At 57.9% G+C, this 16863-nt stretch overlaps 1 protein-coding gene across 6 annotated transcripts in view; it reads right to left on the reverse strand.

Annotated features, from left to right (window-relative positions):
• Positions 1–4022: 4022 nt before the first annotated feature.
• Positions 4023–16863, reverse strand: part of CNTFR (ciliary neurotrophic factor receptor) — a 42345-nt gene continuing 29504 nt past the window's right edge. For 5 of the 6 annotated variants that reach the window (XM_081519714.1, XM_081519721.1, XM_081519729.1 and 2 more), the window contains exons 5-10: positions 10379–10496; positions 10046–10212; positions 8841–9004; positions 5295–5475; positions 4772–4940; positions 4023–4676 (exon numbers count right to left, since the gene is read on the reverse strand). In XM_081519714.1, the coding sequence (XP_081375840.1) occupies position 4676; positions 4772–4940; positions 5295–5475; positions 8841–9004; positions 10046–10212; positions 10379–10496 (800 nt within the window). In that variant the 3' untranslated portion in view covers positions 4023–4675. Of the gene's footprint in view, positions 4677–4771; positions 4983–5263; positions 5476–8840; positions 9005–10045; positions 10213–10378; positions 10497–16863 lie in introns of all 6 variants that reach the window. The other variant, XR_014062014.1, reaches the window with a different exon arrangement.

The raw sequence follows: 16863 nt of genomic DNA on the forward strand, positions 1-16863 counted from the left end.
GAGAGCTTGCCCTGCCCCCTGGTGGCCACTCCCCAAGCCACTGCCCTTCTGGAAGGACCCAAACCGTCCACTCCTTTCAGGGCCTTTGTTGTTCAGTCGCTCAGCCGTGTCCGACTCTTTGCGACCCCATGGACTGCAGCATGCCAGGCTTTCCTGTCCATCACCATCTCCCAGAGCTTGCTCAAACTCACGTCCATTGAGTCGGTGATACCATCCAACCATCTCTTTCTCTGTCGTCCCCTTCTCCTCCTGCTCAAAGAAGCTTCTAGCCTTGAGCAACCTCTCCCCTCAGACCTCAGGCACTGTCAGAGCAGGCCCCTTGAATCCGCTTGTTCATAGACAGGCCTCTCCCATCAGACCAGTGCTGTTGGCCAAGACCTTCTCAAATAGAGTGACCAACTATTCTATTTTCCTGGGAACAAGGGGGTATTCAGTGCTAAAACTGGGAAAGTCCCAGGCAAACTAGGGCTAGTTGGTCCTGCTCTCAGACCCTTGTGTCTTCAGAGTATACCCTCCTCAGACTGGTCCCTTCAGAGGTCTCTGGATTGGCCTAGGCCCTCACATTGGCCCTTCCAAACAAGATCTCTTTAGCAGCAAGTGTCCCAGGCCAGCCTCCCTCAGATCAGTCCTGTCACACAGGCCCTCTCAGACCCACTCACCTCCAGATTAGCCTTCCCCATCAGAGTGACTGTCAGTTAAGTCCCTTCCAGCCTCCCTCCTCAGACCAGCTCCATCAGACTTCCCTCCTCAGACCTCCCTCCTCTCTGCCCTCCTCTGAGAAAAAGCGTGAGGATTACACTCCAGTCCTTCTTGCCCCCCAGGCTTTAGCCCTACATCCCCAGGGAGGTGCTACCCCCTGAAGGTTCTGTCTCTACCTGTCCATTTTCAGTAGCTCTGGGCATAGTGAACACATGGACCTCAAGACACAAAGACACACAGGTGCTGATCCCAGGGCTGGGTTTGGAGTTAGTATCCTATCCTTTACCTGTGAGGATAAGCTTTCTCAGAGCCCCAGCCTAGGGAGTTAGTGAGCTCACTGGCTCTAGGGAGTTCTCAATGCCAGGGGATGCATGGAGGTATTCCTGCCTGCAGTCTCCTGACCACTTCCCTCTCCTGGCTGGCTGCTGGGAGGCAGGCGTGGGATGCCTGCACTGATCACTGTCTGCCCAGGAGGATGAAGGGCAGGCAGGCAGCCGAGAGGGGGCAGCAGAAGCCAGGACAGCCCCTGGCTCAGGCCAGGGAGGCATGGCAGCCAGGGGCTGGGGTCTGGACCAGGACAGGAACACAGAGAGAGGCAGAGAGAGGGAAGGGATGCCAGAGTCTGGAAGGAGGAAGACAGAACACAACTGGAGCTGGAGCTATATACACAGAGACAGACACACAGGGAGAGACACGGAGACTCTGAGCAATGGGGACAGACCCACAGGGACAGAAGGAGGGAAGCAGGAAAAGACAAGACTGAGAGATAGAGAGAAGGGACAGAAGAAAAGACAGGGGTGGAGACAGAGAAAGAGATGGCTAGAAAGACAAAGAGAGCAGCAGACACAGGAGACATACAGAGAGAAACAGAAGGATAGAGACCAGAACAAAGGTTCAGAGATAGGCATGGGACGGAGGCATAGGCGTGGAATGGGTTCAAAGAGAAGATGATGGGCAGACAAGTTAGTGCTACAGGAATGGGCACAGAGGAAGGTTCCCATGCCCCTTGAGAGAGCAAGAGCTAAAAGGCTGGGCTGCTTGCTCCGTGGGGTGAGATCTAAATCTCCCCCAGCAGTGCCCCACCCCCACCCCCACCAGCAGGGTTTTAATTCTCCAGGTTCTGACTGAGCTCCAAAAGCTGATGCCAAGGCTGTCCTCAGCTCCCCAGAACCACGAGATATAACGGATGCGGAAGAGCCAGCCTGAGGAGGCAGCCACAGACAGCAGCCAAGACCCTCCCCAGACGAGCAGCCTCTGTGAGGTTGGGGGCCAGGACCCCCCAAAGAGGGATGACCACCGCTGGGCCCAGGTCCAGTCTGGTCAGAGGTGAAGACACTGTCCCTGAAGCCCCCTTGGGGCTTGGGATGGGACTGGGGGTCTCCCTTGGGAATGGGGTCAGGGAGACGCCTTGATCCTCCTCTCCATTGGCCTCTGAGGTTCCTGCAAGCCCCCTCCCCTCCTTCTCCTCCCCAGGCCCCACATAATTGCTTTCCCATGTTGCTAATGGAGGCCAGATTGATGATGCCCAAGCCTTGGGTGGGCGGTGGGTGGGTCAGCGCTGACCAGGGCTCTCAAAGCAGGAAAGAGCATGCGCCTGAGACCCCCTACTATAGCCTTCCTACCACAAGGACAGGGAAGAGGGAGGCTCGGACCCACCTTGAGAAGACAATGTCCTTCTCAAGAGTTGGTGACTCCCTCCACCCTCCACCACTGCTGGCCTAGAATGCAGGTTTCAGGCCCAAGCTGCACCTCACAGAGACCAGACAGACACAGTGGATCCAGGACAGACACTGGGGATCCAGGACACAGAGATGGGTCCACAGCCGCTTCTCAGGAGGTTCATCCTGGGAGCCCCTTCCTGTGGATGAGGAGCAGCGTGCTCATACAGCTGGGGCTATCTGGCTTGAAAAACCACAGGCGTCTCTAGCCTGACACCGGCCTCTGCCTTCCACAGCATCTCTAGCCTGGAACACCCCCTTGTCCTCCAGCACCCAGGCTGGAGGAAGGCTGGGCACCTTTGTTCTCAGGCCTTCACCTACCCGGAGTCCTGTCCAGGCCTGACTCATCAGTGCTCCTGGAACCATGAACCCCTCCTCCCAGGATATCATCCCAGGTGGGCAGGGAGACCAGCAATGGAATGTCCATTTCCTGACCCCGGCTTGAAGAGGAGGGCTTGAACCCGGGCTGCATGTGTGACCTGGGGTTCAGTGGTTCCGTGATGGTGTGGCTTGGTGCGTGCTGGGGGGTGGAGGTGGGGGGAGTATGCACTGGCCTGCATGTTCATGGCTTTGAATCCACTTCTCTTCTTGCTCTAGCTGCCCAGAGCACAGCCAGGCCTGGCTCTCTGGCTGGGGCTCTGGCCTAACCCTGTGCCCCTACCCCCAGGCCAAAGGTGCCTTCCAACTTGGCCCCAGCCTTGGGCCTTCTCAGCCAAGGAGCTGCAGGGGTGTGCAGGCCTGGGGCAGCCAGAGGCTCCTCCTCTGAGGAGCAATCAAAGGGAACCTGGAGTCCCAGTCTGAGGACTGGAAGGGTGTGGGTGTGAGCAGGGTGTGGGGCTGGACCAAAGACTGAGTACCCTATGAAGCCAAAGCGCGCTCCTCTCCCACTCACACCGAATCCTTGCTGTAACCTAACCCCGGGGTAAACCACGTACTCCACACTCCCCGTCCTGAAGCACGAGTCAAGTCCTTGGTCACATGCCAGGCGGCCTCCTTCGGGTAACCTCCCCGCCCGCCCAGGCTCTGTGCACTGAGCCCTGAGTCCAGGCTGAACCTTGGCCTGTGTCTCCTGGCTGGCAGGGATGACAAGCCCTCCATCCAGAGGATGGAGCCTGATCTCCTCCCCTTCATGCCCCTCTGCCCTATGGGTAAAGCCAGACCTGGGTGCTTGTGGATGCAGAAGCTCCTAAGACAGCCCTTAACAGGCCACAGCCCTGCCAGGATTTAGCAGCCTCCAGGGCTGACTAGAATCCACGCCAATATTCTTGCCTGGGGAATCCCATGGACAGAGGAGCCTGGTGTGTTACAGTCCATGGGATTGCAGAGAGTCAGACACGACTGACCAACTAAACAAGCAAGCAGCAAGGGCTGTCAGGACATCCCCAGTTGAGACTTGCCTCCCTGGCTGGGACCTTTCATTCCCCACAACTCTGCCCCTGGCCTCCAGGGAGTCGTCCTTCCCCACCAGAAGCAGAAAGCCCCGACCCCAGACACCTCCTCCTGAGAGCCGACCTGCCCCTCCCCACCTCTTCCCTCCTCCAGGCCTGGAAGGGGAGGGGTCCTGGGGTGAGGGCTACTTTCCCAAAGCGGGTCTGTTCCAAGGACTCATGAAATGGTGACGTTTAATGAGAACCCCCCACCCCCACCCCTGTATATACATCTATAAAAAATTCAAATACAGCAAGTTACCATTGAGTCAGACTAGAAGGGACTGACAGGGCATTAAATACTGTGGGGTGGGAGCAGGAAAGGGGGAGGGTCGTACAAAAACAGGGGCAGAGGTGGGAGACTGAAAAGTGTAGGCGCTGGGGGGAAGGGGATGGCTGGGCCCCCCCAGCGTCAGGAGCTTATAATCTGATGGTGGCAACAGAGACCCTGGGACAGACAGGAGGCGGGGACAGGAGGAGAGACTGGATGTGAGGGGCTCCCCTCAGGCCCCCCCAAGGGCTCCTGGGAGTCGCTGGCGTTGGAGGGTCCAGCCCCAGGGGGGCAAGACAGGGGCGAGTGGTGGGGTCTTTGGTGGGCAGGTTAGCTGCATGGCCCCCTCCCCTGAGGAAGGGAGGAGGGCCGGCATGGGGTAGCGGGGCCAGGGGAGGGACGGCAGGCCAGGGCCTGCCGGGGTCTCTACAAATTGTGTCTGAAGAGAATGCAGAAGGCCCTCCTGCCCGTGTGCAAAATAGAAACCAGGGTCTTCGGGCTCAGCTCCGGCCTCCTGCTCCTCCGCAGGTGCGCTGGCGTGTCCTCACAGGATGCCGGGCTCTGGGGGGGCGAACAGGGCAGGAGACCATAAGGGAAGCTGCTGGGCCGGGGTTCCCCTCACGCTCCTCTCTGCCGCCCAGCCTCACTCGACTCACCAGATCAGGAGACTGCTGGCAGCGGCGGAAGCGGTAGCCAGGGCCAGAGTAACAGGGACACTGACGAAGGAGGGCGCCGAGGGTGCCCCGCCGCTGCCCAGCTCCCCGGGGTCACAGATCTTCGTGGTGGGCGGGGGTGCCAGTGAGCTGGTGGTGCTGGTCGTGGTCTCTAGGGAACATGGGGGAAACTCAGGGAAGGGCTGGGCCAGGGCTGGGGTTCCCCCCAGATCTGGGGGTCCACGAGACACGACTCCTGCCTCCTGTGTCAGACCAGTGCTGCCTCCCCCGTGAGACAGCCCCAGCCTCACCCATCAGGCAGGTCCTTGCTGCTTCCCCCAGGCACACAGATGACCCCTCCATCCAGTGGCCCCTGCTGAGAATGTCCAAACAGCAAGGACAAGGAACAGCAGGGGTTGGACAGACCGAGGGGAGTGTGGCAGCCACATAGGGTTAAGAGAGCTCTAGGGCAGATGCTCCAAGTCCCAGGAGGACAGGAGGGAGCACGAGGTGAGGGGAGGCTCACCGGGGGCCTGGGCCTCAGTGGTCAGGTGTCGTGGCTCCTCCGTCCAGGGCGTGGCGTGAGCAGCCACGCTCCAGTCGCTCCACGTCCCAATCTCGTTGTCCTTGGCTGCCACCTGGATGATGTACTCCTTGCCAGCGTAGGCGTCTGTGATGGTGTGCGCCGTGCCATCTGACAGCTCCACCTGCAGACAGACCACCACGGAGTGGGGTGGGGAGAGGGACAGTGGACCCTGGAGGTCAGGAGAGTGAGGTGCCCCCAGGAGACAGGAGAACACTTTGGGGAGGGGAGAGGAGTGAACATACCCCTGGAGGGCATGAGGACTTCCCTGGGGGAGGGAGGGGCTACCAAGAACACCTCTAGGGGAGAGTGAAGACACCTCAGAGAGGAGACCTCCCCCCCAGGGAGTGAAGACAGTCCTGAGAGAGATCTTTAAGGAGACAGAAAGCACCCCGCTCCCCGAGGGGAGTCAGCAGGACTGTGCTCACATCTCCCCTCTGCTGTCACCCAGCTCTCTCACAAGCCCCCGACCTCGGTCCCAGCTGGAGGCAACAAGAGGTTGGGGCGAGAGAGGGTTAGTGGGGTGCTGCCCTCTTCCTCCCCCATGAAGAAGCTGTTTAGAGGGAAAGCTACACCCACAGACTTGGAGCTGGGCTGCCTGGGCCCAGATTTCAGCTCCATCCATCCCCTCCTCACTAGGTGACTTACTTAACTTCCACCTGCCTTGCGGTCCTCATCTGTAAAATGGCGTTAACGATCTCCCTCACAGGGTTGTAACAAGGACGCAGGCACAGGGTGAGGGCCAAACAGACTTCAGCCAGCTCTCATTATCACGGGTTCCAACTCGGAGCCCGGGTTCCCAGATGCCCAGTGCACCCACCAGCCTGGCCCCAGCTGGGTCTCTCCCTCAGGGAGGCCTCCAGCCTGAGGCGGAAAAGGGGTGGGGGGCGGTTCCGGGGGCAGCAGGACAGCAGGACAGCTGCTCCATTTCCTCCTGGAGGCATCACCACCCCACCCCCGCCCTGGCCAGCCCCATCGTGCTGGTCTCCCCCACCCTCCAGGCTGGCCTGCCTGTCCGGCGCCCCTCCCAGGCCCAGGCTGGGCTCTGGTTCATCTCAGCGGCACCCGCCGCCTCATTAAGCCGCCTCGTAAACAGGGGCAGCCGGCAGGGGCGGAGGAGGGGCCGCTCTGGGCCACGTCTGGCTTCAGGGCTTTTTTGGTCCCCATTCCAGTCTTCCCCCAGAAAGCCAGGGTCTGGGCTACCTGACCTGACAGCCTGTGAGTACAAGTGTGTGTGTATGTGTGTGTGTGTGTGTAGCTGGGTCCAAGTGGGGGGAAGGCTGAGAGCCTGTGAGTACGTGTGTGTGTATATGTGTGTGTGTGTGTGTGTGTAGCTGGGTCCAAGTGGAGTGGGAAGGCCTCCCAACCCCTCCAGTGTCTGTGGGCCTCAGGTAGGAGGTGTGGGTAGAGCCAGAGTCAGTGTGGAAGACATTTTGGACCCAGACCTGGGCTCAGTGAGTCCTACTCTAGCCCTAGAAGATGGGTGGGCCTCAGAGACCCTCCCCTCCTGGAGCTGGAGCCCAGTTCCACCTCTAGTCCCCTCTAGCTCTGCAAAGACTCCCTCTGCTAAGTAGACCCAGCTCATTTAGCTCCTTCTCCCCCTTGCCAGGATTCCACCTTCAGGCCCCCTCCTTTGATTCTGTCCCCTAGATCTTTCCTCAAAGGGAGAGAACCATGGGGAGCAGTTCAAATGACCACCACATTGGCAAGCCTAGGGTGGGCAACCCACCACACCTCTAGTGATGTGGCTTAGGAGCCCACGGCTCTCCAGGAAGCCACGCCTCCTAGGCCTGGGCCCTTCCAGTCAGGTTGTCACTGATCCCTTAATCCACCCCCTTCAGAGAATGGCTCCACAAGTGGCAGGAATTCCCGAGTTGCTGGCATTTGCATGCTGGGCTGCATGCCCTCCGGCCTTCCTGCTGAGTGAGGCCCAGGGCCATGCAGGGAACCCATGCTGTGACCCAGCACTGGCCTCCCCGGTCCATTTTGAGAGCCCCTGCCAGACCTCAGGGCACCCATTCTTGTGCAATTCCTGGCCTGTATCTCTCACTTCCTCCTGAAAAGCCAAGTGATGTTTTTCTCTGCTTGCCCCTCCCCATCATACACCTGCCTGTCCCCAAAACTAAGGACTGGGGATAGTCAATGCTGTTCAGAGCAAAACTCAAGTTCAAAAGAACCATACACCTAGCCAACCACCATGCTGATGTGACATGAAACAGGGCTAACGTGGGCCACAGGTCACGCGTGTCCTTACCATGGAACCCATACTCCACTCTGCCCATGTCAGCGTGAGGTCAATTCTGCCCACGGTGCAGGCCAGTGCGTGGCCTTGGCACGTTAGTCACATGCATGGTGGGTGCATGGTTCCTGCTGGGGACCATGTGTGTGTGTGCATGTTCCCGTGTGTGTGTGGTGGGCAGTGTGCCAGGTCCACGGCAAGGCGTGTGCGCCGCGACGCGCAGGGCTGCTGCCTGTAGCTCGTTAGCAGGGGAGGGGGGCTTGTGAAACTAGACCCTGGTTATTAGCAATGCATTAGTCGCGGGCAGCTGGCCAGGCGGGAGGGACTCCGGACTCTGTCAGGGAACATATGAGCATATGAGCAGCCTTGTGGGGGCCAGGCCTGCAACCAGGACAGGCGCCCTGGAATTGAATTACGTACTTTAAAGGCCAGCCGGGGAGGCATGAGGAGATGGGGCTAGAACCAGGTAGACGTGGTGGGGGTACAGGGTGACCCTCAGTACCAGCCTGGGTTGCCCCGGGGAGCATCCTCCCAGCCCCAGTCCTTGCCTTCAGATCTGCAGCCCCCAGACAGCACCCACAACCCCGGGCTCTCAAGGAGAGAGAAACTCCAGTCTGCCCCAAACCCTTGGCAGATCCCCAGAGCTCTCTCTCGTAGCTTGATCAGCATCCCAGACAACAGCCTGACCCCATGCTGCCCCTGTCCACTGCTTGCTTCCTGGCCCAGATCACCTTCTGACCCATAACTTTAAGTTGACACCTAAGCTAGGCTTGACTTTGGAGCCATGATGCTAGTCATGGCCTGAACTGACACCTTGGCTTGAGCTTGACTCTATTGCCTGATTCTGACCCCTGGAGCTCATCTGTGAAGACAGGGACTATCCTGTCCCTTGGGTCCAGGCCCAGAGCCTGGTCCAGAGTGTAAGAGGGAGATGTCTGATCAGGGCTGAAGCCTGAGACAGGAAAAAGGAAACACTGCCACTATCTGCCCCTAGCATCTCTCTCCACTATCTGGGGGAGTCACAAAGATAGATGTGTTTGACTGTCCTAATGGGGGTCAATGGGACCTGAGATCAGGATGCCCCCCCCCAGCTCCATCCATCCTTCCAGGCCCATGCTCTACCCCAGAAAGCCTCTCTGACTGCTCTCAGGCTTCCCACTGGAACAGCCAGCAGCAAGGACTCCCATGCCATGTGGCTCTGATTCCAGCTCTTGGGATCCGGGCAGGGCAGGGCAGGGTGGGGCACTCACATGCTGCCACTGGTCCAGGATGAGGGGTCGATAGCGCAGAAAGAACTTGAGAGGAAAGGACTCGGGGTCGGGCCAGGTCGATGGGGTCTGCCATGTCACCTCTAGCCGGCGAGGGTTGCTGGGCACCGGCCGGGCTACCACGTTTTCCGGAGGGTCAGGCTTCACTGTTTAGGAAACACAGCTTTGGTATCACACTGATCTCTTGGAACAACCCCAGCCACCATGACAACCAGCGCACATCGATAATCATTGGTCTCCTCTGTTGTCAGCTTTGGCAACTACTGTTAACAACCATCTCATTCCTTCCACCTTTCACATCCCTGTCATCACCAATGACTGTCACCACAGTCATTGTCACCAGCTCATGGTATCAACATCATAAATTTCATCCCAACCCCATCCTCATGATGACCAGCATCCCAATTACTAAGCCTGTGTCATGCTCTATCATGACCCTCATCATCACCTGGATCACCCACTCCTGTACTAGCATCATATACTCCCCCCAAGCCTGGCTTTCCACCTCAACTTTTCCAGTTCCCAACTGAGACACGGCCTCCCTTGGAAGAGTCTGGGCTTGAAGCTGCTCTGTGGGTCAAGGTTAAGACAGTTCACAGGTGTTGCAGATCTGGGTTGGAAGTGGGCTGAGGATCTGATGGAAGCAGCTAAGGGCCGAGGTCATGTAGAGTCTGGCTGAGGACTCAGCCATGGCGGGGGTGTGGGTGGAGGCAGAGGGTCTGGCTGGGATGGGACAGGGGCAGGCAGGGGGTCTGGCTGGGATGGGGGTTGGGAGGAGGGCGGTCTCTGTCCCAGTCCTGTCTCCTATTCTGACACCTCATTCATCACAGGCCGTAAGGAAGCCATTAGTGTGGTTGGGGGGGCGGGGATTCGAGGCTGCAGCTGCACAAGGGTCTGGCCCGGCCTGCCCCCCTCCCCCTCCTGCATGCTCTGGGAGCCAGAGAGATGAGGGGAAGAGCTGCTGGAGAGGCCTCTTGGCCCCAGCAGGTAAAGGGCATCCACTCAAATGTTCACAGGTGTGTACCTGCCATGCGTGGATGTACATGTTATACATTCCACACACACCTGGGCAGACACATGTGAACATCCCCATGTGTGCTCATACACACCTCTGGCAAACATCCACTTACACACTCCCACTGCAGGATACAACAGGGAGCACCCCCCACCCCGCAACCCCCACGCACCGATGGTGAACTCATCGAAGGTGATGGCTGTGGCATTGTGGCCCAGGGCATTGCTGACACTTATCGAGACCTTGTACTTGACGGTGGAGAACAGGTGCATGTAGCGGATGTGGCAGCGGTTCTTGACGGCCGGGTCCTTCTCACAGACCATCATTTTGGAGCCGTGCCTGGGGAGGGGTGAAGCCCAGGCACCATCACCAACTTCAAGGATCGGGCAGGGCGGAGGCTGGGAGAAGGTCAAGCCCAAGGCTGGGCTATAGGGTGTGGATGGAGGGCATGGAGGGGGCCCGGGAGAGATCAGGGTTGAACTGGGTCCTGGGTGTGTCTACTCACAGCACAGTCACATTGAAGGTGTTGGGGATGTAGGTGGGAGTGGGCAGATGCCAGCTGCAGTAGAAGCCCTTGGGATAAGTGTTGGAGCGGCAGCTGAGCACGGGCTCCCGCGGCGGCACTGGGGGGGGAGGGGGGGCGAGGACAGCACAGTCAGGGCGTTCCTGAGCCCCCCGTCCCTGGTGCGAGTGTGGGGACAGGTGGGCCCCAAAACCCCAGCTCTCCCTCTTCAACCCAACAGCAATGCCAGAGGTGGGGGTGGGGAGTGCTGTCAGCGAGGGTCTGAGGCTTCCCAGGCCACAGAGAGCCAGATGTTTAATTAAAGAAAAACAAGGGCTGTATGGAGAGGGAGCCCCCCCTCCACCTGCTCAATGGAGGCGGGAACCATGGGGAGCAGGGGGCTGCGGGCCTCAGCTCATCAATCACGGGACGGAGGTGATGTCTGGGGGAACTGGCCCCAGCCCCACATCTCCTGCCACCTTGCGTCCACCTCCAGAGGGAGACTGCAACAGAGGTCAAGGGTGGGGGGCTCCACCGGGTCCTCTGGTTGCTGGGGTGATCAGGGTGCACTCCTGGCCGAAGACACATTCCAGGCTTCCCCTCAGGAGAGAATGAGGAACACAAGACAGCCCGGGGGCTCCACACAAACGACAGCACTGTTCACGCGCATGTATGTGTTACATGTGTGTTTGTGACGTGAGTGAGTGACGTGTGATGGAATGTGGGCATGTATGTAGGAGGGTCCGTATATGCAGCTCACACCACATGCCTACACGTGTGACTGCGTGTGTGCATGTTGTTCCGTTGGCGTGTACTCACCCCAGCCCCAGTCCCCAGCTTCTCCATCAGATCCTTTAAGCCCTTTATACAGTCAGCAGCTGCCTTACTCTGGGGAACGCAGAGGGCCAGAGAGGGCTGGGGACATGCCTGGGGTCACACAGCAAGCCGGAGCCGGAATACCCACCGACATGACCACACCTATGTACTTGGGAAGTCCTCCCTGTGTTCTAACCACTCTTTTTGCTGCTGTGAGCACTCAGCCCAGCTGTCCCACCCTCGGGTGTTGGGTAAGGCGTGAGGACAGCCGGCTCAGGTTCCTGGAAGGAGGCAGTTTCTGTGATCCGACCCAGGCAAGGAATGTCCGTCCACAGCTCCGGGGACACTGACACCTCCCTTCTGCGCCCTTCCACCCCGCCCCCTGCCTGACAGGTGGACAGGAAGCGGGAGGGGGCAGCTCAATAAGCCAGGGATGGTGAAGGGGAGGGCATGTCTACGCCTGCTGAGTGGCTGTGGTGATACACGGGGAACTATGGGCTCTCATCCAGGGTGCACGTGATTGTGAGTGACTCTGTGTGATTTCATGTTCATGCCCAGTATGTGTGAGGTACGTATGTGCTCAGACCCCCAGGGAGCGATTCAGCTCTGCAGCAGGAGTGATGAGGGGGCCAGAGGGGCATGAGGGGAGCTCAGGAGTAATGAGGGGGCCAGAGGGGCATGAGGGGAGCTCAGGAGTGATGAGGGGGTCAGAAGGGCATTAGAGGAGCTCAAGAGTGATAACGGGTGTCAGAGGGGCACAAAGCCAGCTCAGGAGTGATGAGGGGGTCAGAGGGACAATTAGAGGAGCTCAGGAGTGATGAGGGGGTCAGACAGGCACGAGAGCAGCTCAGGAGTGATGAGGGGGTCAGAGGGGCACGAGGGCAGCTCGTGTGTAGCAGGCAGAGTGGGTGATGGTGTGGGCTGAGATGTCTCCAGCCCCAGGCCTGCAGGGAGAGTTGGGGGCCAGCGGAGTCTGCACAACAGGCAACCTGCCTGCTGCCCACTGCGGTCTGCCTCCCCTGGGAAGCCTTCCTGGCCCTGAGTTCATCTTGTGTCTGTCCTGTGTTCATCCTGTGTGCCTCACATATCCCTTGCCTATCTGCCCAGGGGCATAGAGGCATGGGGGTGGGGTGGGGGGGCGGCCAAGGACACAGGAAGTGCCTTGTGGGGGCCTGTGGGCCAGGCCAGAGCTGGCAGCCACCCCAGGAGGAAAGGACATTCCGAGGTCGGCTGAGAAGCCTCCACTCCCCCCCGCACCCCCCCTTACCCTCCCTTAGCCCAGGCTTCAAAGGAGAGGGCGCTGGGGGGGTGGGGTGAGGACTGAAGCCTGCAGAGTCAGCTCCCTGCCACCTGGGACTCTGGATGGCAAAGCAGGGACCGACTCGCCTCCCCATTGACCAGCTCCCTCCATTCCCCTCTGACCATCCTCCCCCCCCCAGACCAGCCTCCCCTCAAACCTCCCCCGAAAACCAGTTCCCCTCTCTGACTGGCTGACTGGGCAGGTCATGGGGGGCGGTGGGGGTGCAGGGCTTTGTCTGTCATCTGGCTACTCCTGCCTGGCCCTGGGCCCTGAGTAGGGAAGGGCTTGGGTTTCCTGACAGGGACCAGGTTTCTCAGAGGGAAAAGGAGGAAAGAAAAACAAAGAAAAGGAAGAAAAGGAGTGACTCGCTGCAGCTGGAGCCCAGCTGAGGGACTGGGTGGGTGGAGGTGGGGGTGCTGTGAGAGACCAAGTGTGAGGTTGTGGGACAGCGTGCAATTAGGAGGCCTGTTGTGAGTGTGCTGCACGTCCGGGGAGAAGCTGTTTGTGAGAGACTGCAGTTGTGAGGTGGTGTGTGGAACTCTGATGGGCTTCCTGTTGTGTGACTGGGAGTCTGGGCAGTTGTGTCACTGAGATTGGACGTGTGTGGCTGAATGACTGTGTTTGTGTAGGACTCGGGGTGAGGCTGTGCGATGTGGGGACTGTCCACATGTCTGAGGCCATGTGGCTGCAGTCCTCTGTGCAGAGGCATGTAAATGTGCTATTGTGTGTGAGACAGTGATGGCAAGACCACGGACCTGTGACACTGTGTGTGAGACAGACCTTAAGCCTAAAGGTGTTTTTCAAACCGTGGGTGTGGGAAGGTGCCCAGTGTGTTCACACGTATGAGCAGAACACCGTGTGAGAGCATGTGTGTGAGCCAAAGCCCGTGTGCATGTGTGTCACGTTATCACAAACATGCATGCTCCGGGGTGCCCAGACTTCCTGAGTCGCCCCTGAGGGGGCTCCTGAGATGCCCAAATGACCGCATCAGCCTGCAGCAGGGTATCCCAGAGCCCCACGCAGGGCCGTGTGTGCGTGTGCATGCGTGCATGTACCCTCGCTGGCCCAGGGTTTGTTTGTTTTCCTCCTAATTGGCTTGTTTTTCCATGTCCAGCCCACCAAACCGCATGTTTTTCCTCTCATCTCGCCAGCCCGCCTGGGCTGGAGCCCCCGGCACGCATGAGGCCTGCCGGCCGGCTCAGAGAGGAGGAGGGGCAGGATGCCCACGCCCCTGGCCAGGCCAGATCAGGCCAGGCAGGGCGGGGTGACCCTTCCAGATCCAGCCCTCCCAGGCCGCACCCACACTCCGCCTCCTCTTGCCTGGGCATTCAGGGCCCATGGCCCGTCCTAACCTTATCTCGTGACATCTCTTCTGGACTCCCAAATGCCCACCTACCACCCATCTCTTCTCTCCCCAGCTTCTTCAACCATGGGCTGCTCTTTCCTTCACAGCAAACAGAGCTGAGGAGGAAGCGATGCTGAACCAGGGGGACTGGAGTTCCTGTCCTGACCAATCAAATACGAATATTTTAAAACTGGACAAGGAACCGTCTATTTAAAATTAGTCAATCTCTGATTTATCTCAGCTTAAAATCAGAATGACATGGAATTAGCAGTGTCTAGGGCAACAAAAGGATGCTACTAAAAGGAACCTTGTGATCCTGTTTCCAAATGTGTGTGTGGGGGGGTGTCCTTTCATCACCCTGGGTAGGGGCCTCTTTAGAAATGGGTGTGATCATCTGCCTGAGGGCAGAAAGGTAGGTCAAGAGGAAACAGTTCAGGGATCAGCCTAGTTAAGGGGACTTACAACAGAATATTTTTATGATCAGGTTCCCTTGGAAATAGAGACACGAAAATCTTACATGTTTAAGAGAAATATTAAATAATTTTTAGTCTGAATGGCCCACAAATCAGGGGTAACTCTGTCCTGTTCTCTGAGCGCTGGCAAGAAGGATAATTTGATATTGAATGTTGCCAAACCCAGCCTCTTGTTACTAATACAAAGTGACTGAAACAATCATGATTAATGTCCCCTGTTCCTCTGACCAACCCTAGAAGGAAACAAGGCAATGTGAGATAAGTACCTGTTACTAATGCTACAGCCAAGTCATGGCCAGCACCCCTCTGACAGGCAGAGCCTGAAGAGTGGTCAGCGCTATATATAAAAAGTCTGGGCTCTGGTCACAAAGAGCATCTTGTGGGCATGGCCTGTGGGCATGGCTACCGGCATTACTTCTAGACACAATCTCCCTTCAGTGACCTCTCAAAGAAAATCAAGTCATTGGGAATGAGGGCTGGAGTCACCCAGGCCTGGCCATCACAGCCAGCTTTGTTCATCAGAAGACTTCTGGGGCTCAAGCTGATAAGACAAGGGTGTGGGTGACTTGTGCCAAGTTGGCCTCATTCTCCTTGCATGCCACTCAGCATGTGGCCTCTTTCCCCATGTGAGGGCCCAGGGCTAGGCTGTGTGGTCCACTTCTAGTGCACCCTGTGGTGGGCCAGGGAAGACTCCAGTGGAGAGGAGTCACTCCACCCTGGGCTTGCAACTAAGGCGTTTTGTTATGACTGCCATCTCTCCAGTTTAAACACGTAAAAAGGCTTTTCTGTGGGGAAAGGAACATCCCTACCAAAACATACTTTCCCCTCTCCTCTGGCCCCACTGATGGGTCTGTGTTTTTGTGGAAGACGCTGAGCAACCCTTCAGCCTAACATTTCCCATGGTTGTCCACACCTATCGCCTGACAATGGGGCAAGGACCCACTCCCAGGCCCCTCAAGAATCTCTTCCCCTCGGCAGCTCCGAGGGAGTAAAGAAAGCAGCTCCGAGGGAGTAAACAGAGCGGGGTGCATCGCCCAAATGGGATGAGGCCAGAGAAGCCAGAATCCTTGGCTCAAGAAGAAATGAAACTGTGTTCAGAGTATTTATTCTGTCAGTTGATGCCTCCAGCTGAGCACCAAGAACCTTCCCAGCTGACCCTCAGCAACACTGATAACCTTCTCCTCCGGAGCCTCCTAACACCTCTTCTGAATCCACTCACCTGCTCCCCCTTCTCCCTTCCTGCCAGGCTCCTCCTGATCTCTCTTCTCTTTTTATGGCTCATTTCCTTCGATCAACCCCTTTTACAGCGATGGTCTTCAGGGTTCGGTCCTGGGTCCTCTCTCTCCTCATCCCACAGTCTCACCCTTGACCATCTCATCCCCTCCCAAGGAATTATGCTGACAACCTCCCCCCCTCAATTCCCATCTCTAACACAGGCCTCTCCCTGAGTCCCAGAACCTCAGATCCATTGGCTACCAGCCATCGACTCCTGGTTGTCCCCCAGGGACCAAAACCCAACATCTATAGCAGATGGTGCCGCAGATCCCTCACCCGTACCCGCTGACCGCCTCTGCAGTTATTTGCCTAAGAGCTTTCTTTGGCCACCAAAACCTGCATTGGCTGCCGGGGCATCAGGCCAGAAGTGCTGGGGAATGAAAGCTTCCCTGCCCCCGCCTCCACTCCTCAGTGTGTAAGCATCCGGGCTCCCTCAGCCCTCAGGCAGGAGAACTCCAAGGCACTTGCTCTGCCTCCTTGGCTCCCAGAGCTCCCCCAGCAGGGTGGGCTCCAGCCGCCCAGAAGCAATGGCTAGGTAACTCCCTCTTTATTGGCTTACTTCACTTCCTTTTCTCTATCATTCTCCAAGGCCCTTATGATGTTTCTGTCACCTGCCAAATAAACTACTTGCCTGCGAACTATCATCTTGGGTTCTGATTCCAGGGAAAGCCAAACTGAGACACCGCACGAACAGAACACACTGTCTCCTCCTCCAGCTGATCCCTGCACCTTGTCTCTGTTGCAGCGATCGGTCCCACCAGCTGTCTTGACTCTTCCCACTGTCCACTCTCCCACTCTCCCTACCTCCGATCCATCAGCGACTCCTGGAGGCGAACTCACTCTTCTCACTTCCCAATCCCATGTTCCAGTCCCAGGTCCTCCTCCACTCTCTTGCATCCCAGCAACAGCCTCCTTCCTGCCTCTGGCTTTGCCCACCCACCTGCCAGCCCTGCAGCACAGTGAGAAAGATCTTTTAACAACATGACCCTGATCATGTCCCTCCCCTCCTTCAGCTCCCTTCTGCCATTTACACCAACCCAAGTGGCCTTCCCAGGCCCTTTCAGCCTCCAAGGACTATGATCACAGTCAGCTCTCGGCCAGAAAGAACTTTTTCAATCTTCCAAATTCCCCAAATCTCCACGTGCCTCCCACTCCAGGAAGCCTTCCTTCTTCCCCGGGACCTCCTAGACTGCCCACACCTCTCCCAGTATCACCAGATATACCATTTTCTCCCCCAAGGCCCTTGCAGCCAGCCCCTGGGAGAGCATGCACTGGAATG

Source organism: Giraffa tippelskirchi, chromosome 1 (assembly GCF_054371585.1).
Source record: "Giraffa tippelskirchi isolate mGirTip1 chromosome 1, T2T-mGirTip1v1.2.pri, whole genome shotgun sequence".
Lineage (NCBI taxonomy): Eukaryota > Metazoa > Chordata > Mammalia > Artiodactyla > Giraffidae > Giraffa > Giraffa tippelskirchi.